Raw genomic sequence first — 27,687 nt, 5'->3', positions numbered from 1 at the left:
AGAGCAGGCTAAAGTGTGAACTTTTTATTTCAGCAACGGAAGCGAGAAATCAGTGATTCATTGAAGGAGGGAGAAAGACCTCCATGGAAGCTGGCAGAGAAGAAGGAAAAGGAGCTAATTATGTCTCTTCCCTTTTTACTCTCTCTGACCAGCATATAATCTGCTTTTCCAGGGTCTGCCTGTAGTATATACTCCTTTCCAACCTCTCCACCCAACCCCTCCTCCAGCAGGGGGGAGGGGGAGATCTAGCAGGCAACAAGCTCCAGGTGGCTTTCTCAATCACTTCACTGCCAAAAAAAATAAAATAAAACTCTCCACTAGAAAACAAGTTGGGGTTTTGAGGGTTGGTTTTTGTTAGTTTGGGTGGGGGGGTGGTTTAGGGGAGGCGGTTGGTTGGTTGAGGGTTTTTTTTTTTTTTTTTTTTTTTTGGGGGGGGGGGAAGGGATGGGGAGGGAGAGTGGGGGAAGAGTGAAGGGGGAGGGAAGCCTCCCTGGAGGGGATTGGTTCAACTTGGAAGACAGGGAAATTAGTAAAGCATGAGTCTCTAAGCCATGCTGGTGGCCGGCGCTCCGAAGAGAAGGACGCTTTAGGAGCAATTAGCAGCGAGCCGAAGGCGGCGGCTGCCGCAGCTGCCGCAGCCCGGGAGGAAGCGAGGGCAGCTCCCGGGGCTGCCTCCGCAGCAGGCACCGCTCGCTCCAGCTGCAAAAAGGTTTCAGATGTCCCACCACTGCCTGACCCCCTGCAAATAAGGGCTGACCACCAGAGGCACATCCCACCTCTGACTTGTAATCGCTGACATTTAGGCTACAGCTTCCAACCTGTTTACAACCAAAGGGGGAGGGAAAGGAAAGGAAGGGCGGGGGGACAAGTTGGGATTTCTCTCTCTCTTTCTCTCGGGATTTTTTTTTAAATACTGTTCTGGAGAATTCAAAGCAAAACAAAGAAACTTCCTCCTCTGGGGCTGTCAGTGAGAAAAGGACGAGTTGTGCAACTGGTTTGGGATTTGCAAAAAGGCAAGAGGGTGGGGATCAGAAGAAGGTGCAAAGCCGCAAAGTGTGAGTGCGCGTGTGTGTAAAGGTGTATGTGTGAAAAATCCATTCCGGCACCCCTCTCCGCTGGTTGTTATTTATCTTAGTCGTTGTTTTTGTTGTTGTCATTGACTTTGCTGTCATCTATTTTTCAGACCTTTCTGCATCTAAGATGGTGAAGAAAGGAGTGAGGAAGAGAACAAAATAACTACTGGAAAGTCTCAGCAGGTTGGGGAGTGTGTGTGCATGTGGGGGGGTGGGGAAGGTAAAAAGGAAAGAGGATTAACCACAGCAACCCCCCCACCCAAAAAAAAAAAAAAACCAAACCAAAAAACTAAACCAACAACCAAAACCAACAGCTCTTTTTTTTCTGAGGGAGGACTCGAAGGATTAAAAGGCAGCAACTTCTGAGGAGATTTGTCCCCTGAGTTATGGATGTTGGTGCACTTACTTCAGGCCAGATCAGAGCTCAGAGGAATCTAACCAGAAGCAGCAACCACCGTCTCTCCACTTGCCTTTTACCAGGTTTTACCCTTCCAGTATGTTTCATTTGATAAGACATTTTCCAGCGCCCAGAGTTTCAGTACAATGTGCAAATGGATACTGACAAATGGTGCCTCAGCCTTTTCCCACCTGCCTTGTTGCTGCTTGCTGCTGCTCTTCTTGGTGTCTTCTGTGCCTGTCACCTGCCATGACCTCGGCCAGGACATGCTGTCCCCGGAGGCCACCAACTCCTCTTCTTCATCATCCTCCTCCTTCCCCTCGTCCTTCTCCTCTCCTTCCAGTGCGGGGAGACACGTGCGGAGCTACAATCACCTCCAAGGAGACGTGCGCAAGAGGAAGCTCTATTCTTACAACAAGTACTTTCTCAAGATCGAGAAGAACGGCAAGGTCAGCGGCACCAAGAAGGAGAACTGCCCGTTCAGTAAGTACGGCTGTGCCACCGGGCAGGGGCCGCCGCGCCCCGGGCCCGAGCCGGGCTGGGGAGGGAAGGGGAGCGCAGGGAGAGGAGAGGAGAGGGGGCGCAGGGCAGGGCTGGGTGGGCTCGGCTCTGCTCCTCTGGGGCGCCGCTCCCCACCAGCCCGTATCTGCGAATCTCTCCGCTTACATTTGTTTTGCAAATGGCCTCGCCGAGCACCGTTTGTTTCTTCGCCTGGCAAATTAGAAGAGATTTGCAAGGAAGTGGCGGGGAGTGTGTGGGGGACATTGTCTCCTGAATCTGAAAATCATTATCCCCTGTCATTAGATCGCCTTGACGAGAGCGCTGCATTGGAACAATTAATCGATTGCCCGCACGCTCCTCTCGCTCTCGCCGCCCGCTCGCGCTGCCGGGGCAGGGTGTTGGCTCCTGCGGGCCGGGCTCCGGCCGGCCGCGCTCGCCCGGCGCTCCCCGGTGCCCGCGGCGCTGGGGCCGGTGCGCGGCCGCGCTGCCGCCCGCGGTGCGGCGGAGGCGGTGCCGCGCTGCGCCCCGCCGGTCCGGGCTGCAGCGCCGCTATACCGCTACTCGCTCCATTGTAAACATCTGGGGCTGCCTTCCCACAGACCTCACACGCGTTTCATTGTCCCCTTCTTTCTTTCTCTTTTTTTTCTTTTTCTTTTTTTTTTTTCCTTTAAATAAATTATGTCAGAGCAAAAGTCATATGGCAGTCCCCATAGCTGAAGTTTCGAGCTTTTCTCTAGAACTAATTAGATGCTTAGTAATAGAATGCTTCTTGTAATGTTTTTTTGGCTGTTTGTGCTAGAAATGTACCCCTTCCTTGGTTTTTCTGTCCGTGCAATCTTAAATCGAACTGCACTAAATCACAATATATTGCTTTCCCTTGCAAATCTTAGGTGACTATGTCCCACTATAGGAACATACTGAGCAAGTAAGCTCTGTTATGCAACTCGAGGAAACTTTAAGGCTTTCTTCACTGGTAAAGATCCACATTTTGGTTCTTGTGTTGTTTTACGTAAATCCAGATAAACCCTGCTGTTAAATTAAAACAACTGAAAGTGAATTAAGTAGATCCCTTGTTAGCTAATGTGTATAATACAGGGTACTTCAGCAGGTTGCCATGCTGTATGATAGACACTGCTGTTAATTCAGCTGTATGTCTAGTAAATGCCCATAATATAACCTTACAAACTGTGAGAAAAGGACTGACATATCATGTGTCACTGTTTCATTTGTTCCACCTTGCAACTCCATGCTTTATCATGCACTCTGATGTTTGTACATGCTTTAGATGTCAAAGCAGCTGAATCCTACCACCTCCCTTTCTGTATTTCATAGAAAGGCAAATTGTTAAAAAACAGAGCTGTGAGGGAGGCTTAACTTAGATGAATTTGCATGGAATGAGGTCCTAAAATGGTGTTTCTTAGATTACCTTTTGATTTAGAGGAGAGCAGCACCCGTAAAATAGGATTCTGAAAGCTTTGTGTGTATCTCCGAGAATGTCAAACCATTCTGTATAGCACACTGCTGCCAGAAAGGGCTGTAAGGTGCCTGCTCTGACAGCAGAGTACTCAGGGAAGTAACTGCATGTCTGAGCAGTCCCACTTTGCCAGCAGAATTGCTCAGTGAGTGAACTTACCAGCATGCTAGAATTTTTGCAAAATCCTGCCGGGAAGAGGTAGAATACACTGAAATGAGCATATACATCTTCCTACCTTTTCAGGCTACATGCAAGAACAACCCCCACAGTCATGGGAGGGGATGTGCATGGAGTGTCCTGGTTTTCCAGTCAGTGCATCAGAAAGAGAATTGACCTTCTCAGTGATGTCATGGTTACCACCACATCTGCAGAGTGTCTGCTGAAAGAGAGGAGAATGTCATTTGTTTCACATAAAAGCAAAATAATGCTTTTATTACACATAATTACATCCTATCACTGAAGATTATGTGCAGTGGAGAAAAGGTTGCCATCATCTTAAAACTTGTAGATTCCCTACTGCACTTGCATCACAAAGGCAGACCTAGTGTACATCCTTCAGTTCAAAACTATCATCCAATTGACAGAAGTCAGTGTTCTATGTTGTCGATTAATAGTCATTATAACATGCAGTATGAAATCATGTTTTCTGTAAAAACATAGTCTGGGACCATTCAAAAATATATTTATTATGCCTTTATCCAAGGCTGTTTGTGTAGCAAAATATTGCAAGTGAATTCACTATATCTGTTTTTCACAGCATCATGTATAGCAGTGCTATCATAATAATGCTATAATCCCCAGCTGGACTGATTCCATGAAAAGATATGATATCTTTCATATGGTCTGAAATAAGTAATTACATGTGAATAGATTTCTGCCATGCATAGAGCTAGCCAGAGAGGCCACTAAATTGTAACCTGTTTAACATTACAGGTTATTTAATCTTTAAAATTAGTTTCTCCCTCTGAAACCATGTTTTCCTAAACAAATAAAAGTGACTATTGACACGCAAGACTGAAATATTCTAATCTGAAGGCTAATTTTCTCACATGCTAATGTTTAAAATCCATTTATGCTGCAGTAAAGCCTTATCAGTAGGTCTGTAAGATCGTGATATGTTGTGTAATTAGACAGCAGCTTTTGTGGCTCACTGCCAATTAAGCACTGTAAAGTAAGAAGAACAGTTGGAGAAAGTCAGAATAAACATTCAGAAAAAAGAATTTAGTCTCCAGCCTTTAAACGGCTCAAGCAACATTCATGGATTTGCTCTATAAATACTGTGTAGAGTGCACTAAATTCAAGTTTACTCTGGCAGCTGTACTACAACTTGATTGCTTGGAACTATTCCATCATCCTTTCTCTACCTGTGGAGTACCAGGTGGTTCCTGACTGTTCTGTCAGAAGACTGGCAGAACTTTCAGCACTTGGCATGGCTGGAGGTGTCTGTCACTAGATAGATGTAGGACACTTTATTTTATTGTTCCTTGCATCTGGAAGTCAGTCCTGAAAATACAACTATTACCTTGTCCTGCAGCACCACAGCTGTGAAGTCCTTTGCCCCTGTTCTTGACAGAGCCCTTCACAAGCACGAATAAAGAGAGCTGTAGTGTTTTTGAAGGCTTGCACACTTGATGAGGGACAAATAAATCCAAAAATCCTCCAAAGAGCAATTACAAAAGTTTTCACTATAGCTTGAGCTCTGGGATCACCAAGAGAAGCTTGAGAGGAGACTGCATGTGTGCAGATTCTGACTTTCACACAGACAGTTCTCTTGATAAAGATAGTGAAACTCTTCTGGGATTAATGGCTGGCATGCATTAAAGCTACACGATATATGGTAAGCTGGTTCAAGAAAACTTTAATGTGTATCTCAGTGCTATACAATTTTCAATTGCCTTCTAAGGCAACTGTCCACAGTACTATAAGGCACACAAAACCTCAGATTTGCAGGACAGACATTATTAGTTGAAGAACAAAATGCACAATGCTTCATTAGCAGCAGCTGACTTGCAGTCTGTGGAGGGAGCTCTGCCTGAGCAAAGATTTCAGGATCAGGCTCTTACTTAGGTACCTGTTTAGTGCAGTCTGTGTCACTGAGCCTGGAGATGAGTGGGAAGGAACCCTGGAGGGATTCCTGTGTGCTTTGGACCAAGCAGTGCTATGCAAAACCTACAGTAGATGGCGGCACAGCCACTGCCTGGTGTCACCTCTGCTCAAAGAGGTGGTCAAGAAGGGTCTGCATCCTCAACTATGCAAGCTAATTTAGTTCAAGCAAAGTCAAAAGGGCTTGCATCAGCAGATATTCTATTAATTTACCTTCTGACCAACCCAAGTGGACTACTGCAAGATAAAGGCACTGTGTTGCAGAGTAGAAGTGTATGTCCGGAGAGCTAGCAAGAAATAATTAGCCATTCCCACAAGCTAACCTATTGTGGGCTTTTCTTCTGAGGATTCAATTATCTTTTATACTAAGCTTCAAGAACTCTTGAAGTCCCTGATAGTCTTTGGTTTTGCTTTGGTTAGTGTGGGATAAGCTTAACAGCATAGTGAGTGAAAGCAAGAAAGTTTGGAGCCTCATTCTTTAGACCAAAAGATTGTAAACAACCACTCAACTCTAGAATTGCCGAACATTACTAATGAGGATTTTAATTGTGTGCATACATACATGACATATAAATAGGTATTGTATTATAGATTAGGTTATATGCAGAAAAATAGCATTGAATGTCTTTTGATTAAGTATACTTCATTTGATACTACTTTTTTTCACCACACCTGTGGTGCAGAAAAATAATAAAGTGCCATATATCTTAACATCAGTTATGAGGCTCCAAGCAGATTAGAATAATTGGTAAAATACGCTCTTTTTCTACTGAACCTTTTGTAAACTAACTGTTCGGCATTATTGACTCCCTGTCATATGTGTTTGCAAATTAATGTGAGAACTTTTCAGTGTTTTTCGAAACTTATTAGTGTTTTGTTGGCTTACTCTCCAAAGAGTTCTGTTTTATGTCTTTACCAATCAAAATACTTTAAATAGGAAATAATGATGAGTGAAGTAATTTGAAATGTAGGCTCCTTACTGTCAGATGGGTATGTCCTAATTTCTCACTTTTAGTTTTTTTGTGGGGTTTTTTGTTTGGGGTTCGTTGGTTTTTTTGTTGTTTGTCGGTTGGTTGGGGTTTGGTGCTTTTTTGGTTTGGTTAGGGTTTTTTTTGTTGTTGTTGTTTGGTTTTTTGTTTTGTTTGGTTTGGTTTTGCTTGGTTTTTGTTTTTTGTCTGTAGAACTCAGTTATATAATTTATAACCAGCAGTATAAAACTATAGACACTTAGGATTTATGAATGTGGAAAGAACTGTACTATTTAATGTCTACATGACACTCTCCTGTTACCCTTACTGCATTCCTGCCTTGTGGACCCTCCATGCTGATACTGTAGCCCTGTCATAAATCTTTTCAAAATACACAGTTGTAAGAAGTCTTTTTGTCTTCATAAATCTAACTTATAGCCACTTGGGAAAAAAAAATCCCAAGAGTTAGGAGCAACTGGAAGCTTGTTCCTAAAAAGAAGTAGAAAGGAAACAAGGGACGTACAGGTTTATAGATGCCATGTTTCTGTTTTAATAGGAGGGTTCACAGGTAGTGGCTTGGTCAAAACTTTCCTTGAAGATGGCATTAGCTGAGTGAGCAGTATAGAATGTGCTTACACTTCTGAAACATCTTGGATGCATTCACTCATAGGATAAGATCCTCTGTTTTGAAATAAGGCATTTTAAGATGACTTTCAGATGTCTTTGAACTGTGTGTGTGAATAGGGGCCTTTTCACTTCAAATGAGAGTCAGATCAGATCCTGCAATAGGGGAGTTTTCATTTATTGCAGAGAGTCTTTCATGTAAAAAAAAGAAAACCTTTCTATGTGCAAATCTTTTTAACTTATGTCTTAAGTTAAAAATCACAGGTACCTGTACTAACACTCATGTGATGTGGATGGCTGATTTTTCCTCTAAGAAAGTAATATAACTGCACAATAAATATTCTGAATAGGAAAAAATGTAGATGTAAATAATGTATTTCTATTCTTAGGCTTAGTATTTTGGCTGATAGTGCCAATAAAGCAGAGAAATTTCTTGGTTAGATTGGGATTTCTTATATACTCCCTTAACATTGAAATGCTATGACAAAACATTGTTTTCTATTTTGTGGAGAGCTTTTGAATCAAGTTCTTACAGTCTCTTTTTCCCCAAAACAGCACTAAGTTGAAATTCCAGCTTGCTCATTTAAACAATTGTTGCTACTGCTTGCAGTTGTATATGTCACTGAACTACTTTATCCCAGTATTCTGGGGTATATAATCTAATGACCTCTTTGTCGCTTGGAACAGCACAAATATTTTGTTTATCAGCATTGCCAACCTCTGTCAGATTGAGGAGACTGCATGGAAAAATAACCCTTGCTCACTTTGGGCTGTGAATACCAAACTACCAGATAAGAAATGGAAGACAGGTTTAGTCAACCCTAGCACACTTGTTTCTCAGTTGGTAGGTATATTAGTGCCACTAACCTAACTGTGTGTACCTGTCAAGCAAATTTTCTTTCTTGTGTTTTGACAATTTATTTTTATGTGATATTTTTCTATCATGCACCCTTTCCTTGCTCAGATGCTTTAACAGAGAAAAGTAGCCAATGATGCTTGCAACATTAGTCCCGTTAACTAGAGGGATCCTTCCCTAGTTCCCCTAATTGCTTCTGGTTTTTGTGCCAATTTGTTTTAAAACATCCCTGTTGATTACAACATAATAAAAAGGAGACAGGAAACAGTGTTTCATGAAGTTTTGAAAAGTCAGCCTGGGAAAGCTCTCTGTGTTTATGAAGAGAATTAAAATCTTCAAGGGTAGGAGTCAGGAGGAAGTGGCTAAATTTTTAATCATTGAATGGATATTAAAAATTAGTTCATTAATTATGCAGATTATTAAAATTTATTTTGGTGCTTCATGAGTACATTGCAGCAAATGGAAGTTGCAGGGGAAAGAAATTATTACAAGCTAGCCAAGTCTCATACTAAATAGTGGATTTAAAGGCACTGTTTTTAAATTAGGTCACTTGTGTTCTTTCTTTGAACGTTCAGTTCTAATTGCAACAGTAAATCAAAGAATACACTCAAAGTAGATTCCCATGTAAGGTGGACAACTGGACAGTGCCTTTTTACTGCTACTAACACGTGCATCCAATTACTGGGTTGATATACTCACAATGTCAGCTGTAAAGCATTCTCCTATTTTATAGTTAGCCTAAAGAATTATTAGCCTGTCCCCTTTCACATTTACCTCTAAATAATCTGTCAGTAGTGTATATCTTCTACAGTTAAAGAGGAATTTTCACACACGTCGAAGTTGACTTTCAAGAAAAAAAGGAAATGTTGAAACTACACCAAATAGTTTTATTCCTTTTCTCTTTCCCCTCTTCCATAACTTTTGGTGTTGTCAGAGAGGAAAAGGTTACAGATAGTAGGAACATGAATTATTCTGAATGTTATGCCTGCTCCTTTCATGGTGAAAAACATGTGAAGGACAATAAGTTTAGTTGTTTTTTGCCTTTCCTGGCTTGTCTTCCTATGCAGGGAGCAGAAGTGAAAATGAGGGAGTTGTGGAGGGAGGAAGGGGGAGATGTGAGGAGTCGCTTTGCTCTTCTTTCTTCTGCCACTGATATTAGAGATTCAAACATTGCATAGAAATAAATGAAATGTAAGTTTTCTTTTAGGTTCCTGACACACAGCTGTGCAGCTGTAGTCAGCATGTGTGGGAGTTGGGGAGGGAATGCTGAAGCATTTTGGAATCATTCAGGATGTTATTTAATTGGAATTAAGGCACAGTGCTAAGTGGAGACTGGGTATAAATCAATGATATTGTGCCCGCATTAGAGGAAGTGGGTGGGATGTGTGACAAGTACCAGATCAGTACTAGAAAGGATGACAAGAAAGAAATAGTGGCAGCATGTGTCATGAGTGGGAGAGAAGTGGGGAGAGGGGGAGTGTGGCTTACCCCTTTTGGCAGCTGTGAACTGCCAGTGATGTTGAGTTGTCCTGTCTGATCTCACTGTAACATCTGTTTGCTCACAGACTGAAACTATGAAGACATTAAGGTGCCTTTTGAATTTATATAAAAGTGTGTGCTTGGTGTTAGGGTATGAACTTTCCACTCTCAATTTAATTTTGTCTTCTCTGACACTATTCTGTAGGTATTAGAAACTATTTGGTACCTGCTCTAGGGTTTTATTCTTCATTTTATCCTCTTCAAGAGGATCAATAACCTGCTTTATTTCTAATACCAAGTTCAGTATGGACTACTTGCAAGCAGATGGGTGGGCGAATTGGACCTTGAAAGTAATAAACTATTTGAAAGAGCAACAAGCTCTGTATTAAAGAAACAAAAAGTTGGGGGTTTTATTTGGTTGTTTTTTTCTTAAATTTTTCATTGTGCTAGTACTGTGCACTAGATTTGTTAAGAGAAACACATACCTCAAGGATATCAAGGTACCTCAGAATTCCAAGTGGTCTGATTTTTGGATCATGGAATAGGGTGGAATAGAGTATTTTGGTTCCTGGTACTTTTAGTGTAATCAAATATGTCATATTTTGCAAGCTTATAGTTAGGATTTGAAGCAGATACATATTTAGAAGTTTGTTGCTACAGTGAGCAAAGGAAAACAATGGAATAGATGACTGCATTTATCACAATAATTATTTATAAGACTGCATGTTTACCGTCTTTTCGCAATTTTATTATTACATTTTAGGAGAAAGTAAAGCTTCTGATGTTCTCTGAATAGGTCTTTTAACTTCAACAGAACTAAATTCTTTCTCATTTATTTCCCAGATACTTTTTTTTTTCTCTATGGTTTTTCCTGAATGTAAACACCAAAAGTATAAACCATGTCATAAAGTCATAGAACTGTATAATATCCCAAGTCAGAGGAGTCTCACAATGACTATTGTGTCCAGCTTCTGGTCCTGACAAGGGCAATCTGGAATTTGATCTGGAAGTACCTCTCTTATCCTCATGAATTATCTTAGTACCTGTGGCACGTTTCCCTTGGAGACAGGCTAATGAAAACCTTCCCCTGAGCTGTAACCGAGGCTCATGACTCTGCCCCTCTGCCCTATCTCAGAGAAAGCAGAGTGGTGCATGTGGTTCACATTCTGATGACAGGACACCTTTCCCTTGTCAAAACACTAATGCTAATAACTGCAACACAGAAATTCTGTGCTCACTGAGGATCTGTAACTGCAAAACTAATGGTAACATGAAAAGATGCACAAGAAGAGTCTAGAGCTAACCTCATCACCCAAGGTGGGGCTGCTTCCTGTTAGTCTGCTGCTGTGTCTACTGGTTACTCTGTGCTTACTCTGTCTCTTCAGATGCTGGAAAGATAACCTTCCATACAAGATATGTGTATAGTTTTGGTGCTACCCCTACAAATAGCTGGGTCAGCAGTTCATACTTTGACTGAAGGGCTGAGTTACGGTACCCCCATGTGCAAACTGGAGCAGAAAATTTTTACAAACCTAATTTCACTAGGCATTCTGACATACAAATGATTTCAAGCTTTTTAAATTTTCATTTCATGTGGTTCTGACAAAAATAAAGTAAGAAAGAAAGTAAGTAAGTAAGTAGAATGGAAGAAATGGAAGGACATTATGATTTCAGCTTCTTAAAGGTGAAGATGCTGATGAAAGCATATGTGCAAGTCCAATTCTTATGAACAGTGATATTTCACGTCATTTCCGATAGCTTTTATTCATGAAGCAGCATGACCTCTGCTCCTAAACACCCATGAGCTCACATAAGCAATGACTTACTTCTTAGTCCAGTGAGTTGCTTATACCACTTCAGTAGCTGATAGAGAATTCAGTAAGGCAAATCCTGGGAGGTACAAGCTATGCCCTTTATGAGGCTTAAGGGTAGATTCAATATAAGCAGTTTTGGTGCTTTCCTTGGATTTTGCCTTGTCAGAAACCCTACTCCCACGCCAAGAACGATGGAGAGAGATGCTGAGGTAATGCAGATTGGTGATTCCATCCACCCCGGGTTTCCTACTGCTGACATCCAGTGCGAAATACTGCGGGACAGGGAAAGGGGAACAACACATCGCTGCAGGACAGGGAAAGGGTGACAAGGCTAAAAAAAAATCTGTGCTCCAGGTACTATGAGCAGACCATTTCATTCACAGCTTTCTGTGTCTGAATAACCTTAGGAGTGGCAATTGGAACCCAGCCTGTGCATGCCATGGTGTTTAAACGCCGTACCAATTCGATATTAGTTATTCCTTAGTACTTCCTGTTCTCATGTGACATAAACCAGTAAAGAACAGCAACTGGTGGTTGCTTAAAAGCTGGTGATTGTTGTATATTAAGGAACTACAAGACTGAATGAACTGACATACTGAAAACATTTTTAGAACACTCTATGGAAAACTGAAAGAATACTGTCAGTTAAATGCAGTGTATAAAATACCTTGCTGTAGGGCTTTGGATGAGAAAATACTTTTCATCTGAATGAAATACCTCACAGAGCAGCTATTCACTTGAGCTTGTCAGGGAATGAAAAGGCCCAACAGTGGCTTTCTTTATTCAAGAGATTGCAGGGTATTTGAACTTTAGAAATTTTCTTAATGACTGTGGTGGATTTTGTCTCAAAACAAGACAGAAACAGATACAGACTGGAGTAATGATGTAGGATTGTGGGAATGATTGTCCTTCACCATGTGCTGCGAAAATACTGAGGGGATAAAAGGAGCAGAGAGAATCCTTGGAGGTCCTAATGGTCCTCATGGTGATTGTCAGGTAGCAGAGAGTAGGAATCTGCTGAAAGGGAGAGGGTAGAATACTGGACAATTTGGCACAAGGATAGTCTGTAGGAATTAAACTTAAGGAATGCCATAACATATTAGGAAATAATAGGTCTTATATGTTGGTTATCCATTGTACCTCAAAATTTCTGAGACTATTCAAGTCTAATTTATCCTTGCCCCTTCACTGCTTACAAAATGAAGTTAGCAATACTTCCTACACAAGCAAGGGTGCTGTGAAAGGCAATTATTTGTGAAACACACCAGTAACACCATGAAAAATGCCAGGAAGAAACAAAACACCCAGAGGGTAATTATCTCTTCTATAAAAGGTTTGGATATAAGGAATAGTAAGGGAAGAATAAGCTACTTCTTAATTCTGTCAGTCTAAGGTATTTTTGTCTTTCAACAAGAAAACCTCTTTAAAAAAAAATAAATTAATATGCATAACCCCTCTTGCAAGCATTCTGTGGAGATTACCCAACAGATTTTTTGCATAGCATGAAACAAAAATTAATGTCAATATAACTCCTAACTAAACAGTAGTAGTAGAGGAACATATTGGATGTGTCCTGTAAAACTGTATCTGGTTCTGCTGTATAATTATGATTACAAGCAATATTACTTTTTTTTTTGCTTTGAAAGTATGAACCTTATGGTGTTTCAGCTCAGGGGTCTGTATGATTTCCATGATTAAGCAGTTAAAATACAATTATTATTCCACTGTCTTCACTGTCAGGCCTATCAGTAAAAGAAATTTGAGCATGATATCCTCCTAATATTTATTGTATTAATGTATTATGAATTTTCGGAAGCACATTAATTTCCCTGAAATATTGTCAGTCTGTTGAGTTAACCTACTGGAATTATTTGGGAGAGTATTTTTTTTCTACCATTTTTTAAATTATTGATACTTCCTCTTTAGTGTCACAGACATTATTCTTTCAGTTTAATTTATTACAATTACTTCTGCATGTCACAACTTTGCTTTGAAATGACATCCATCCAAGTTAAAGTCTTTTCAACTTTAGTGAAAACACTTATAATGAGGCTGACACTTGGCTCATGTGGAATTAATCTGGTCTCTTGGTCATTTCTTCAGTTTCTCCTGCTGCAGTCAGCTCTCAAAAAGACATATCTGCAGCTGGGGAGGACATAAGATTAACTTCCGCCTCTCTGTGGCTTCTTGCCTCAGACCACACACCAAATAATTCCTCAAAGCATCATCCAGATTTGCTCAAAATTCGCCATGCTTGCTTTATTCCTTTAGTTCTGCCACACATGCATTTGTGGACTCAGCTTACAGCTGATTCTCCTTATGAAACAGGAAGCATTTTGCAATGATGAGTATTTAGAGACAAACGCTCTTGTAAAATATCTATATTAATTTTTCTGTAGAACTCTTCCTTTTTCTGGTTTTGTTAATTTTATACATGTACACAGTAGACCATAAAGGTCAGCAAGACATAACTTTTTTGTTTCCAGCTTATTAAGGACATAATAAAGACTGATACAGCTTTTCAATACCAACTGAATTACAGCAACTCCTTCAACCAAAACGAAAGAAAAACACGGTGCTTATATTAATGAAGAACTTTAGTGCAGTCTGAACTATTAAGTTCAATAATGCTATAAAAAAATTGCCACTGGAGGAAGTGGAGTCAGGTCTCTTATCCAGGGACCTCCAAACCTTAATCACAGTTCAAAATCTTTTGAACAGAAGTCACAGATGTGAGGTATCCATGCATGTGGTCACACAGCAATGCAGACTGTAAAAGTATCTAATGATTAGCCAAAAAAAAAATAGGTAAAAACATTAATTATTTCTATTACCTTGTACTTTATCTAATAAGTTAGAGATGAGGTTTTTATTAAACCCATAATGAAGAAAGGAATGTAATTTTGGTGTTTGAGTCAACTGCCATCTGGCATTTTCTGATACTCCTAATGTTGAGTTTTCAACTAAATATTTTTTCATGGTGATTTCAGAACGTTTCTGCTTTCCAAAGAGCCAGTATATAAATATATATCAGCTCTTCATTTTTAGATTTGTTTTGTGTGCTAACCTGTAGAAGTTCTATGTGAAAAACTCCCTTTTCAGATATACTGACAATGTAAGGGTAGATTGCAGGACAGTGCAGCTAATGTAACACATAAGATGAAGCTTCCAAAGAATCTGTAGAGGCCTCATTGAATAGACACTTATATTTTACCCCAGCACGAGAAAGATATTTAGCTCTTGGAATAAGTCCAGAGGAGAGCCTCTAAGCTGAACCCAGGCCCAAAATGCCTCTTGAGAATAAGTAGAAATACGTACCATTGTTGGAATATTTGAACACATTAATACCTTCAGAAGAGCTGTACCATATTCTTTACCTAGAAAAGGATGACAAGTGTTAGGGATTTCTAGACATCCAAAAGCAATTTCAGAGTTTAGTGAGTTAAAGAACTCATCTGTTCTTCAACTCCCTTGTTCCACTGGTAATGAGTCCTAGGCAGCATGACCTTGTAGCAGAGTTTGTTGCTGTTGATTTTTTTTTTTTTTGCATTCCTTATCCAAATGGTAGATTTGTTTTCTGATTCTGAAGGAGAGCTAATACTCACAAGTCATTTGTCACAAGCCACTAAAAGTGTCAAAGTCTTACAGCAGGTCCTTGGTGGCTTGTTAATCTCTCCTTTTTTACCCCCCCTCCTTTTTTTTAAAGGAAACAGACTAATTCACTTAAGCATAATGAGAGCCATGCTTGCTATAGCCTACTATGTCCTACCAGCCCAAGTAAAATCTGTCTTGTTTCTTCACCTCCTTTTCTTGGCTCCAACAATTAAACACAAAGCTGAAAAGCACAGACTTTTATGGCAGAGTTATTTCATATGTCAAATGACAAATGGAGGCTGCTGTTTTCATAACGGAAAAATATAAAAATGTGCCTTTCCTTTGTGCCCCCCTCCCTTCCAAATTATCATCAGCAACATGCAAAAGATAAACCTCTATGTTAAATAGAGAGACCAGATGTATGTTTAACCTCTCACCCTCATTTTTCTAACTGGCTTCCATTAGGAACAAAAAGTTAATATATTCTAAACAAAAATAACTGATATGGTAAGGTGAACTTTTCAACTGGGTAAGAGTTCTCTAGAAAGAGACAATATTACACAGTCCTGTGTTAGGCTAACAGAGTGTTTTACTGTAGTGATATTCCGAACAATATCTCTGTGGTTACTTTTGATAAGTAGTGGCTGAAAGTTTGTCGAGGTGCAACAAAACCAATTTTAACAAGTATTTAAATTCTCCTATGTTACATAAAATCTAGAATATGTTATAGATCCCAGGTTCACTATCCAATGTTAGAATTATTCATCTTTACAGTCATTCCCTAATCCAAACTTGAAATATGGCTGTGTTATTTTCCTCTTCTTTGGCAACAGGGACTGAGGCAGAGAGTTTAGGATTTAGGATTTTCTCTATTTTGTCTTTACTCAAGCTTATTCCACTATTAAGCCATTGACTGATGATTCTAGCCTGTTCATTATTTTGTGTTCACAATACAAGGATGATGTTCTCCTTCATCATAGATAGGGGAATTGAAGGATAAAGTACTGTAGTACTGTTCAATTTTTATAGCAGAATATTTCTCCTACATAGATGTATATGTACGACAGACTAGATGTGAAATCACTAATTACAGATGTAGAAAACAGAAGAAAAATCTGCAAAAGTGAGTAACGAGAGACAGTAGGCAATTCTGTCTAAATACAGTGCTTTTGGAAAGTGTAATCTCTTGGTAAAAATACCCATCAGACAGTGGAGTAAAGAAAGTTGGGAATATTTGATAATAAGATGTTCCTAATGAGCAAAGTTAGGAGCTGCCTGTAACCCTTAAGGTATCCTTTGGAGGAGTTTGGGAGCTGAGTTTGCTTTATCAGGAAAGAAAAATGTTTAAAGTGCTGTTAATGTATTCACTACAGATACCATCTGTAGAGAGTCTGTCTTTTTGAAATTACACAGTCTGAAAAACAGCAGATTTTGCGCATGGAATCTAAACTCATGATTTAAAAAAAAATAAATAAACCCTTCCTTTTTGTACTCTTAAGTTTGTATGGATAAGTTAATTTTAAGGAGAGATTTAATAGAAGAAAAGATATTCACCCAGGAATCAAGTAGAATTGCTTACAGACAGACAGGAGAAACAAGTCTGAAAACAAGCTATTGCAATCAGGGAATCATTACCAGAAGTGAGCAGAGGAGAAGCCCCTCTAGCAACTTGTTCTTACTCCTCAGCTGGAGGTTACTAAATCTCACCAGCTCATCTTAGCAATTCAAGTTTTCCCACAAGCAAAATCACACATCTTAGCTTTACTGGCATAAATACAAGATTTCAGCCATTCTGAATTATGTTACCTAAAGCAAGAATACATTGGAGTGTTTGGAGAACAGCTAAGCTCCATCTGAGGAAATGGCATAAGGGTGGCTGGTATAGATTCTTTTCCCTTCAGACATGATTCATAAAGGGAATGTGAGATGTTTTAAAAGGAAAAAAAAAAAAAAAAGGTAAAGGCAGGGTTAAAAATTAAGTGACATTTGAAATGAAATTACCAAAATCATTTACACTCTGAACAGAGATGACAGCGTTTTGACCCACTCCAGAATCTCATTTCAGTTATGTATTTCTATTATTTTTCTGATGTTGGCAATATAAAGTAGTGGATTTATTTCCACTGTGATTTCAATTTCTATCAAGACTATCATTTCTACACCTTATAATAGCACCTTAGAACCTAGTCCAGGAGTAAATACCAGTTGATTTCAGGAGCCTTGCCAGTCCTGGAAAAAGTTGCAGATGTCAGCTTTGCAGAAGGCTGAAATAGCCAAAGGAAAAGGTCAGTTGTGGGATAAAAAGGAAAAGGAAATTAAAAAATAATTCTTTGTGCTGCAATATGCAATGAGGGGGTAGGAGCACTCTGAATTCCTACAATAAACTCCTCATTTTTTTGTTCTTCCAACTACAGAAATTCTGTCTTCTCATTATCGGCATAAGTTTCAAAGGAAAAACCTTATTGGAACCATTCTTACTGGATAGTTCCAGCAGGCAGTTTCTGTGGAACAGCAGCCTATACACAGCAGCAATTTTTACCACATTTCCAGAGCGTGTCATCCACAAGATGGGTACTCCCAGATGGCCTCTCCCACTGACAAGCATATGTCTGTGGCAGTCTGGGAGCTCTAGGTAGGTGGGAAGCAGCTTGCAGCTCTAGAATAGGGAGAATGGTTTGGTCTAGAATAGGGAAGCACTGTAAACCCATATCATAGGTAACCAGTGAATTTACCATATAATAAACCCATATTTGTTTGTCTTTCCCTGACTTCTTGTAACATCAGCCTTTGGTGGATCACTTCAAAGTAGCCAGGCAAGCCTTTTGTCCCAGGACTAGGAAGGAAACAGTATTGCTCTGTGATTTACGATGACTGGGGAGCTCTGTTGCAGAAACAGCCCTGACACAGGCATTTCTTATACTTAAAAAGTGTGTGTCTGTTAATTTAAAATGTGTCAAATCACAGAAAAAGAGGACCAAAGAAAACCTCCTGGAAGCCCTAACAACAGCTTTTTTTGTCACCAGTGTTCCTTATATAATTTTGTTTGCAAGTTTAACAAATTCAGTGAACACCAGATAGGTTTGCTCACCATGCTCCTTGGCTATAGGCTGTTCCACAATAGAAGAGCTACAAATAATTCTAACTTTCAACCAAAATATTGTCAACAGGACAAGGGGAAATGGCCTCAAGCTGCGCCAGGTGGGGTTTCAGGTAGGACATCAGGAAGAATTTCTTCTCCGAAATGTTGGTTAAACATTGTAATGGGCTGTCCAAGAAGGTGGTGGATTCACCATCCCTGGAAATGTCACCATTCCAAGAAATGACTTGGCGTAGCATTTAGTGCTACAGTTTAGTTGACAAGGTGTTTAGCCAGATGTTGGACTCAATCACCTTGGAGGTCTTCCCCAACCTTAATGATTCTATGATACTGTGATAATCAGAGCTGCTCTTTCAGTTATTTCACCCAAGTAGTTCTTTTAACTGACCCAAAGATTTTATTCTGTACAGTTTACTATGTAATGTACATATAGGAGGCAGCTGTATTCTCTCCTTTTTCTTTTCCTCTGCTAAATTTAACATGCTAAGTTCATTGCTAGCAAAGAACAGTATGCTAAGACACAGCCCACTATCTTGACCCTGAGAGTATTTCAGTGGGTCAGAGCATGGTGCTAATGACACTCAGGTTGTGGGTTCAATGTTCTTTTCTTGTGAGGTAATGTTTTCATTTCCTCTCTTTTAAGAACTGCTGCCATGTCCAAGATCTAAAAGAAGAATACCAAGATTTCCAAAACTAGCAAGCCTTGAAACACACCTCATTTCTGCCGCTTGGCAATGGCTCTTTTCTCCCCCATTAGTAAACTAAGTATGGCCTAGGCCTGGTTTACAGTGTATTTGATAGGGAAAAGTGTTGAAAACGTTGGTGGTCAGAATGCAGTGATGCAGTTGAGTGATGCAGACAAAAGTGAATTTCAGACATTAATTATTTAATGCTAAAAATGTAAATCTCATTGATTTGCCTATAAGACCACTTGAAATTTGAAAGGATGATGTTAGTTAATGGGTGTTTTGGGGAAAGAACTTATTTTCCTTATTTTCTTAAATATGTTGAAATGCCAAAGCATTTTCCAAATGGAGTGAATAAGAAATATTGAGAAAGATTTTCTTACAAAATCAAAGTCCAAAATAATGTCAATTTAGATGAAGCATGACATTTTCTGGGAATTAGTTAGAAATATATCATGAAAACTGTCCAATTCAATTTTCTTTTTCACTATCATAAGTTTGACAAGATATTTCTCTGTTTCTTTTAGAAGTATAAAAAATTAATTTTATCATAATATTTACAAAGTTGAATTGCAAATTTGTTTGAAACCCATTACTTTTATGGGGAAATGAAACTAATTTAGTGATATTTTAAAATGAAATAATGTTTGGTTTTAAAAGTTCCATGTACAGCTTAGTAATTCAAAAAAGGGAAAGAATTGAAGAAAAAGATACATACTCAGAAGACAGTTGTAGTATTCTTTGCCAAAATAATCAAGCTCTTTGCTGACATGATGCTAAAGGCAGAGAATGACTATGTTGTGTTTTGCACAGGCCTGTTCCAAGTTTCTGGTCCAGGAAAGAAGTTTCACAGTTTATAAAATGTCTAAGTCAGTCCTTGAGGTTCGAGGCACTGATGCCTGTATGACTGTAGAGGCAGGTATTTCCAGTCAGTGCTCAGGTAGCTTCTGTCTCCAGGGATTACTGAATTAGAAATACTAGAGAATTGCAACACATACCCATTATGGCTTAACACAGTGCACAGAACTTTTGATTTTCGTGCAGAAACCTCATCATTCTCTCTCTGTCCCACATGTAGAAGGGAACAGCAGAGCTCCACCTTTATTTCCTTGGCTTCATCCTCCTACTAAGTGAATGGATTTAGTATAAACATTAGGAAATAGGCTTGCTTTCTAATTCCCAAGCAAATCATTGCTTTCCCTGACATTTTTTCAGGAGACGCAAGACAACTGCCTTTTGTTCTGGATAGAGTGCCAGCTGAGCAACCCGGATGATTTTTCATGAATTTGTATATTTTTTAATGGTAAAAACACATTTGTGTTTATGAAAGCACTTTAGGAAACAGTGTTTTTTGTGTGGTTGTGTGTTTGCATAGTACATAATACAGGTCTCTTGCTTATGTGTTGATGAGGGGAGAGAAGAAAATGTTGACAATTGTGGGTTTTTCCCATATTGTGACAAAAAAAGAGTATTTCCTGAAGTTCTTAGGTGTAATTTCACTTGTTCCTGTCATTCTAAGACGGATATAACAGCCAAAGCTATTCTTAGCCCTCCCCTGATGCATCAGGATGTCACAGAAGAGGTGTGGACTGTTGCAGCTGATATATGGAGATAATGGGCAACACATGACTACTTTTTTTTCCTTTTTTTTTTATGTTTTTTTTTTTTTCCTGTTTTCCTTTTCTTTTACTGTCTGTATGTCTGGCTTTAATCAGTCACTTCTCTGTGAAATGTTTCAATTGGACCTGAGCAAACTCTTTGCTCTTCTCTGATATGGACCTGTGGATTATAGGTGAAACTACATTAAGAGGCTGCAGAGGTTAATTACGCCTGAAAGTTTCCAGTACTCTCCACATCAGTTGACACTCTCAGCACACTACATAAACAATCTGGGAGAAGCTATCATTAGCAAAGCATGAGTGCTGCACTTGCCCAGACCCTGCACTTGCATTTCAAAGTTTTCATACATCCTTGTGCATTTTGCATGACCATTTATGCAAAGAAATAAATTTGCAGGTCAGCTGCATAGCCTCTGTGTGATATTTCCTTCATATGTATAAGCAAAAAGATTCCTACCTGTCCTACAAACATTTAACAGTTCTTTTTTAAACCTTCATTTTTATTTTAAGGTACTTAATCTTTCTTTTTTTTTAATAAAAACTTGTAGTGAATTTGGTAGAACACCTGCATATATCGTACTTGTCAAGAACTTCTAAGGTTGTGTAGGCTCATTGTTCAAGTTTAAGAAAAATTTTCTTCTCTGTTGAGCTGAATGCTGAGGTTTTTTGGGAAAATAATAAAACTGTTTAAACAGAAATGCTGTTGAGAGTGTAGTGTAAGCATCCTAATAAATAATTCCTCTCTTTTTAGTAGAATTCATGTAGGTGTTTTGTTAAAAAACAGAAAACAAACGTTTTTCAAACAAATGCAGTCCTCAGGACAACCGTCTCATTTAAGATTTCTTCAGACCAAACTCCAGTTAAATCAGTTATCTCCTATGCAAAACAAAGAAATGAAAGGGCAAGTAGCTGCTTCCCTTTATCTCTTGTTGTAATGTTTTCTTACATTCCAACACCATTTTCTTTACTGTTTTTGAAGAGAGGAGGCAGTTTTATGCTTTGGAGTGTGCAGGAACAAGTTGAGGAAGGGTTGGAAGGTCAGCCAGTGAGCTCAAAGTGTGGCAATTCACTTCTGTCTCACCTCATTCCTGCTTCTTCAGAGCAGCAGCACAATAATCTTTTAAATCTGTTTGATATGGCTCGTATGCTTGAAGCAACTTGGACACTGCTTACATAGGAGCTGTCTTGAATTTGCCTATATGAGATCACAGAAAAAAAATCCTAGGACACTCAAGGAATTCTCCAGGTTGCTAGATTTAATTACCAGAATTTCTAAGGAATTCTTTTGTACCAAAAATAATTGGATCATCATTTTTAAGTGGATTAGATGCAAAAATATAATGTAAAACAGCCATTATGGTGAGGTACGATGTGGGACATTTTTAGCTGTCAAAATGTGCTTAGAAATGTATAACAAATGCCAACATGATACTGCGAATTGTGAAAAGAAAAAGACGTGAGTTCTGCTGTTTGCTGTTGCCAGTAAATGTCTACTTTTGTTTGGACTCTATTACTACAAAAGCCAAGATAAGATTGTGATTTGCCAATTGTTGCATTGTGCTATCCAACTCTGGTTTTGAATTAAAATACACATATGCCAAAAATTATGTTTATATAATTTAGTATGTTGTGTAATAAAAGAGCGTTAGGTAGTCCAGTTAAAGAAATTATTTAAGTTTGGCAGAGTGTTGCTAAATTAAGTTTATATTTAATGGTTTTTAGGACATTGGGTGGAAGGACAGTTGAATTCTATTTCATATTAATTGAAACAGACTAAGATGTTGATATAATAATGCCTGTAAATAGCAATTAACTGCTAATTGTGACAGTAGTTTTTTCTAAGAGGACAACTCAGAAAGTGTTTGCTTTGAAATAAAGAAGTCTTAAGTGGACTTTTTACTCCTTGTAAGCAAGAGCATGTGTAGCCAACATCCCTTTTAGACATGTTAGATGTTGCTGATCCCAGGGGAACCATGCACTGAGGAATATAACTTACAACTCACAATGCAAGCCAAAAAAGGAGAATTAGATATTCAGTGGTAGGAGGAGTCCCATGGGATATTTCACACCTTATTATCTTATGTCAGATGAGGTCTTGATTCTCAAAGTGAGTGCAGCCTTTTCCATATTTTTTAAGTACATGTACAATTTTAAGGATCTCATTCCTCATATCAAAAACCCCATTGCAGTCACTTGGATAATTTTCTTGAGTTCAAACATCACTTGGATAGAGGAGTTTGAAGGACCAGCTTTGGTTTCTTTGTGAGCTTCCAAGCACTTTCAGTTGAACAAAATCTGCACACCCCAACATTTGTGAGTTGTTTGTTGTTTATTTTTCCGTTATCAAGATGACCAGTTGTATGTTTCATAAGTAGGTTTAAGAGTGTGGCAAACAGGCTCCGGTCGTCCCTTGTTTGGTTTGACACACTTCATGGTCACTAACACTTCATTAGTCATTGTCTGATCCAAAGAATTTGACTAGCTTGTTGTTTGTTTATTCCATTCCATCCCATCAGCAAGTAGAGAAGTGTAAAACATATCTGGAAACAGAAAATTATGTGAAATGTCCATGTTGAAAAATTTCTCATCATAGGTAGCAGAAGTTTGACCATTGCACCATTCTTAAATTCACGTTCATGGTGCAATGACAGATCACACTCTTGTAAACTACATATCAGAAAAAGCTAGGAAAATATTGAAATTGTAGTTAGGAATATAACAGAGAACTGAAAGTAAATTTAGACACTTTCCAAGGCAAAAAGAAAGTCAGTCTAAATTTGAAAATGTAATCTACTTAAGCTAGATTGAAATAAAGTTGTCTGGAAATCAACATTAGCACTTTCAAAGGGTTTGTGCTGTCAGTCGAGATATATACTACTCTTTCTTCTGAGCATTTGTTTTCTAGTTTGAGTTTCACTGAATAAAAATGTTAAAAAGATTTCCATGCAGACAGAAGTACCACCCCCATTCCTTTTTGAATGACTTATATAAACACTTGCAACAACTCAGTCCCAGGATGTTCATTAAAGTCAATGTCTGCTAAGACTCAAAATTTCTGGCTTTACTGTGAATATTTCCAGTTGTTGCAAACTAGGTAATTAGGGTTTTTTCTCTTTAATGTAGCATATTTTTATGCAGCAATAAAAGGCTATTAAAGAAGTTTTGAAGTATCATTTTTTGGTCAATCCAAGCCAAACCTTGACAGTTTGTATTTGTATGAAACCTTTCCTTTCACATTTATTTTAATTTGGAAATAATTTAAATTTTTTGATGCCAGAAACTAATGCTTTGGGTATCTACTGATAATGTTATGTACAAATGTGCATACCTTAACACCTCAAACAAAGATATCATCACTGACATACAGACCATGAACATTTGCTTAGCAGAAATATTTATATAGGTATCTAGGTCTAGCTGCCCAGCTGTAGGAGGGTATTATGTACTTGTAGTGTTACCAGTGTACAGAAACCAAAAGAATTGAGAAGACTAGAGGGGAGTGTAAGATATCTTACACAAGGTGGTTTACTGCAGAATAAGGAACTTTTTGGATTTTTCTGAGTTGGGTGAGGATTGGTTTGATTTTTATTTAAGTTTGGTTTTGATTTGGTTTTCTTTTCTTATTTAAGTAATTTGTGTTGTTATCAAGCTGCCTGGTTTTGTTCTCCTAGTTGCAGTTGTTTTGCCCACATACACACATGCATGAACATAAATTGCAGGGAATTTGGAGGAAAGGTGTACAGTAATTTACAGAAGTTAGCCTCATGAAATAAAAGCAGGGGCATTTCTGTTAGAAACCTGGCTTCAGCTAGCGTCTGCCTAACCACTGTTGAGTCTAATGAATAGCAATGGAGCCTTGTATTCTGAAGTGCAGGGAATCATCAAAGGTAATAAAACTGAGATCAGACCAAAGCAGCATCTGGGAGTGAAGTTTTAAGTAGCAGACAGGAATGTGTACTAATTATTGCATTGTTAATATGTTGCATGTGTTGGTTGAATAAAGATGGTGTGAGTAAGGGCAGTCAGTAGCGCAGCCAGTAGCCCTGGATTTTATCCATCACAGATTCTGTATTAAATCTCCAGCTGCTTTATAACTTTCCTAATGCAACATATTCCCATGCAAAACCTGTCTGTCCAACTGAGCACACCACTTCTTTCAGATGTCACCAAATTTATGTAGCAGCCTAGGACCACTTGGCTTCCTGCTAAACCAGATTGAAAGCTTAGAAGAGACAGCTGGACAGTGTTTCACAGCTACTAAAATATTAGCATTGCATGCATCAGACACTCAAGTTCATCAGCGTGCTATGATGGCTCTTTTCCTATATATACAGGAGGAACATTTAGTCAAGGTGATGCTGCAGAACTGGGTTCAAACACAGCATTCCAAAATATATTTTATACTTAGAGAAGACTGTTCTTTCTCAAAATGAATCATGAGGCTTTGTAAACAGTATTGGTTTTTTTCCTGGTGTATGGTGTGCCAAAAAAGTACAAATCAAGGCACACTACACCAGTCAAAAGACTCTCTTTATCCTGAATTTTGCATGTCTATTATTTGAAATATCGAAATTGTGAAATTAAGTTTAATATTCATCAATCTGTTGAAGAGAGTAATATATAGCAATTGTACTTCAAATTTTCAAGGCCATAGCAACATAAGCTAAGTAATGTTCTAGAAACACAGGAAGCAATAAAAATCCTGTAGTGCTTTGAATATGATGTAACAGGATAACAAAATCAACTTTCTCATGTCTGCATGAATAGTAGTCTTGAATACTATCTGAAGTAATATTTGTAAATGTGGTCATCACGTATTCTTCCAAATTTCAGGCTTTTACCATCTTTACTGTTTAAAATGCAGAAAATTCACCTGCTTATAAGTAATATGGAGTTTGTTTATCAACGGGCTTTGTAAAATGAGGTATTGAATACTCCACTGACAGTCAACTGATGTAACTGGCAACCTATGATGAAAACTTTTGCTTAGAGAAAAGTAGAGAGGCATGGAAGGAGCTCATATCACCTTTCCTTTGGCCTGGGAATGGAATCATACATGTGATTTGGCCAAGAGCATAGATCAGAACAGCTAGTTCTGATTTAATAAATCAGAATAAGTTAGTTCTATTTAATAAATAAATTACTTATTTATTAAATTTAATTTTTGTTGTGGCTCCAGTTACAGACCCATTGAGAAAGAAGTCATCTGAGTACAGGCCACCATCTTGATTATGGTGCTCTGAATTTGTTCAGTGATATTCAATTCCAAACAATCCAATGACCAGATCCTAAGGACACTAAAAAGCTTACATTTGAAAAGAGAAAATGGAAGTGTATTGTAGCTCTTCTGGGCTTTATTCATTCTCCTGTATGCTATTTTTGCCAGCCTGTCAGGACTGCAATAAGGTGTTCCCTATTCAAGTTTTGTTCTCTGACTCTAGGGATGAGAAAGTCTGATATTTAATTTTTTTCCCACAACTCTCTAGATTTTGAAACCTATCTTTTTGCTGTGTATCTTGCTCTGTAACGTATTTTACTTTGGACACAAATGCCCACCTGTCTGATTTCAGTGCTAGCAGTAGCTTGGTCAGCCTCCATGGTGCAGAATGGGAACATTTTTGAAATCTGGAAAAATTTCCTGGGCTAGAGAGATGCTTTCCCACCCAGCTCTAACTAGCAGTTGCATATTTATCCATGGAATCCCCATATGGCTTTGTGGGTGGTAATGTGTAGAGGGCAGATTTTCCACCACAGCAGTTTCCCCTCAATACAGATTTATTTCTTTTTTGCTCTGCAGAGTTTTCAATCTTAATCACTGCTAAACTTAGGCCTGGTGTTTGTATTAACTGTATGATGAAATACTCTATATTGAACCTTACAGCTCTTTGGATACCCATTTGTTACTTTTGTCTTTAAAATTGGATAATTATTTTGAAAGTTTCCTCATCCTGACCAGAGGCAGAATAGAATGTACAAAATCCTGGCACCAAGACTTTAATTACAAGCTCCAGCCTGGAGGCAAATTGGTGACTCTGAGGGTTGAAAACCTCAGCCATGCAGAAAGTAAAGAACCAACAAAAACAGAGTCCTCTGGCTGACTCCTGCAGATGAGAGCCCTGCACTGCTCTGTGTACGTAGTGGGGGGCAGAGAGCAGTCAGCTTTTGGCATCTTTGTCAGCTCTAAAGTCTGCACTCTTCAGAAATTCATGGCACAGAAATATTAGAGCAAAGGGGTCATCCTGAAATTGATAAATACCAGGTTGAAAATGTCTTGCAATGTATAATGGTTGGCCAAAGCCAGCCTGAGTGGGACGTATTTTGCAGTGTTAATTTGTGAGCTCAATCCAGGAATTTAAGATGTGTACCTGACTTCTGCTATTAATATGTTTCAAGGGGCTGAGAAGTTTTTTGGCTCCAGTCCAGTACAAACAGATCTTAGCTCAGTTAGAAGATAACTTTCTGGCAAAGGTTGCTTATTCTCTTATTTTGAGGAAATACTGTTTCTATATTGTGGTGGAAAAGCAAAAGAATAAGGAAGGCATGGTTCAGCTGAGACCTGGGATGCAAGAGGCTTTCTAATACACACTGTGAACTCTGACTGTGGCCTGGTGCAAGGGCAGATGCCCTCGCTGGAGGCAGCAGGTGACCAGCTCCTCTTCCCTTGCAGATTGCACAGACTGCTGTTATTCCACTCCTACCACACTCATGGGCCTCAAGTAAATTATAAGTGTTGCTTTGCTGAGAGTTTTTCTTCCTTTCATGGAACTCATTGGAAGTTTCACACCCACAGGCCAAAATGTTTCTTACACCAGTAGGTTTTGACAATATTTTATGATGATTTGCTATAAAATATAAAAGCTCTGAGCTGTATTGGTGTCCATGCAGAAACCTCACAATGGTACGCTGATGTGTACACATCTGGCTCAAATCTGAGTTTTTGCTCTTAAGACTGCTTTCAAAGAAGTCTTCTCCCCTAAATGATTAAAATTAATTAACATCATCATCATCATCATTATCATCATCACACTGTGTTCTATTACTTCACAAGTGCTGTTGCAAGGCAAAAAACTTCCTGAGCCTTCTCATCCATTCTTACCAGTTTTCCAGCATTGTCCATCAACCCTCCTCTGGCCAGAACCTCTTCTTAGGCAGTTGTAGAGAGAGATGAGGTTCCCTTTGGAGCCTCCTCTAAACTAAACTGCCACAGTTCCATCAGCTGCTCCTCATAGGACTCATGTTTTCTAGACTCTTCACCAAGTCTATTGCCCTCTTTAACCATTCTGCAGTACCTGAGTGCCCTTCACTGTAATGAAGGCCCCAAAATTTGACACAGGATTCGAGGTGAGGCCTCACAAATGCCAAATACAAGGAGGCAATCCCTGCCCTGGTCCTGCTGGCCACA

The 27,687-nt window shown here is 38.9% G+C and overlaps 1 protein-coding gene across 3 annotated transcripts in view; it reads left to right on the top strand.

Annotated features, from left to right (window-relative positions):
• Nucleotides 1-540: 540 nt before the first annotated feature.
• The window catches only part of FGF10 (fibroblast growth factor 10), a 58,811-nt gene continuing 31,664 nt past the window's right edge, over nucleotides 541-27,687 (top strand). Inside the window, exons 1-3 of one of the 3 annotated variants that reach the window (XM_033086301.1) lie at nucleotides 541-709; nucleotides 1,184-1,256; nucleotides 1,404-1,953. In XM_033086301.1, the coding sequence (XP_032942192.1) occupies nucleotides 1,617-1,953 (337 nt within the window). In that variant the 5' untranslated portion in view covers nucleotides 541-709; nucleotides 1,184-1,256; nucleotides 1,404-1,616. The other 2 variants (XM_033086300.1, XM_033086298.2) reach the window with 2 other exon arrangements.

Source organism: Catharus ustulatus, chromosome Z (assembly GCF_009819885.2).
Source record: "Catharus ustulatus isolate bCatUst1 chromosome Z, bCatUst1.pri.v2, whole genome shotgun sequence".
NCBI classification, from domain to species: Eukaryota; Metazoa; Chordata; class Aves; order Passeriformes; family Turdidae; genus Catharus; species Catharus ustulatus.
The sequence above is the reverse complement of the archived record's forward strand: the minus strand, read 5'-3'. Positions and strand labels throughout refer to the sequence as shown.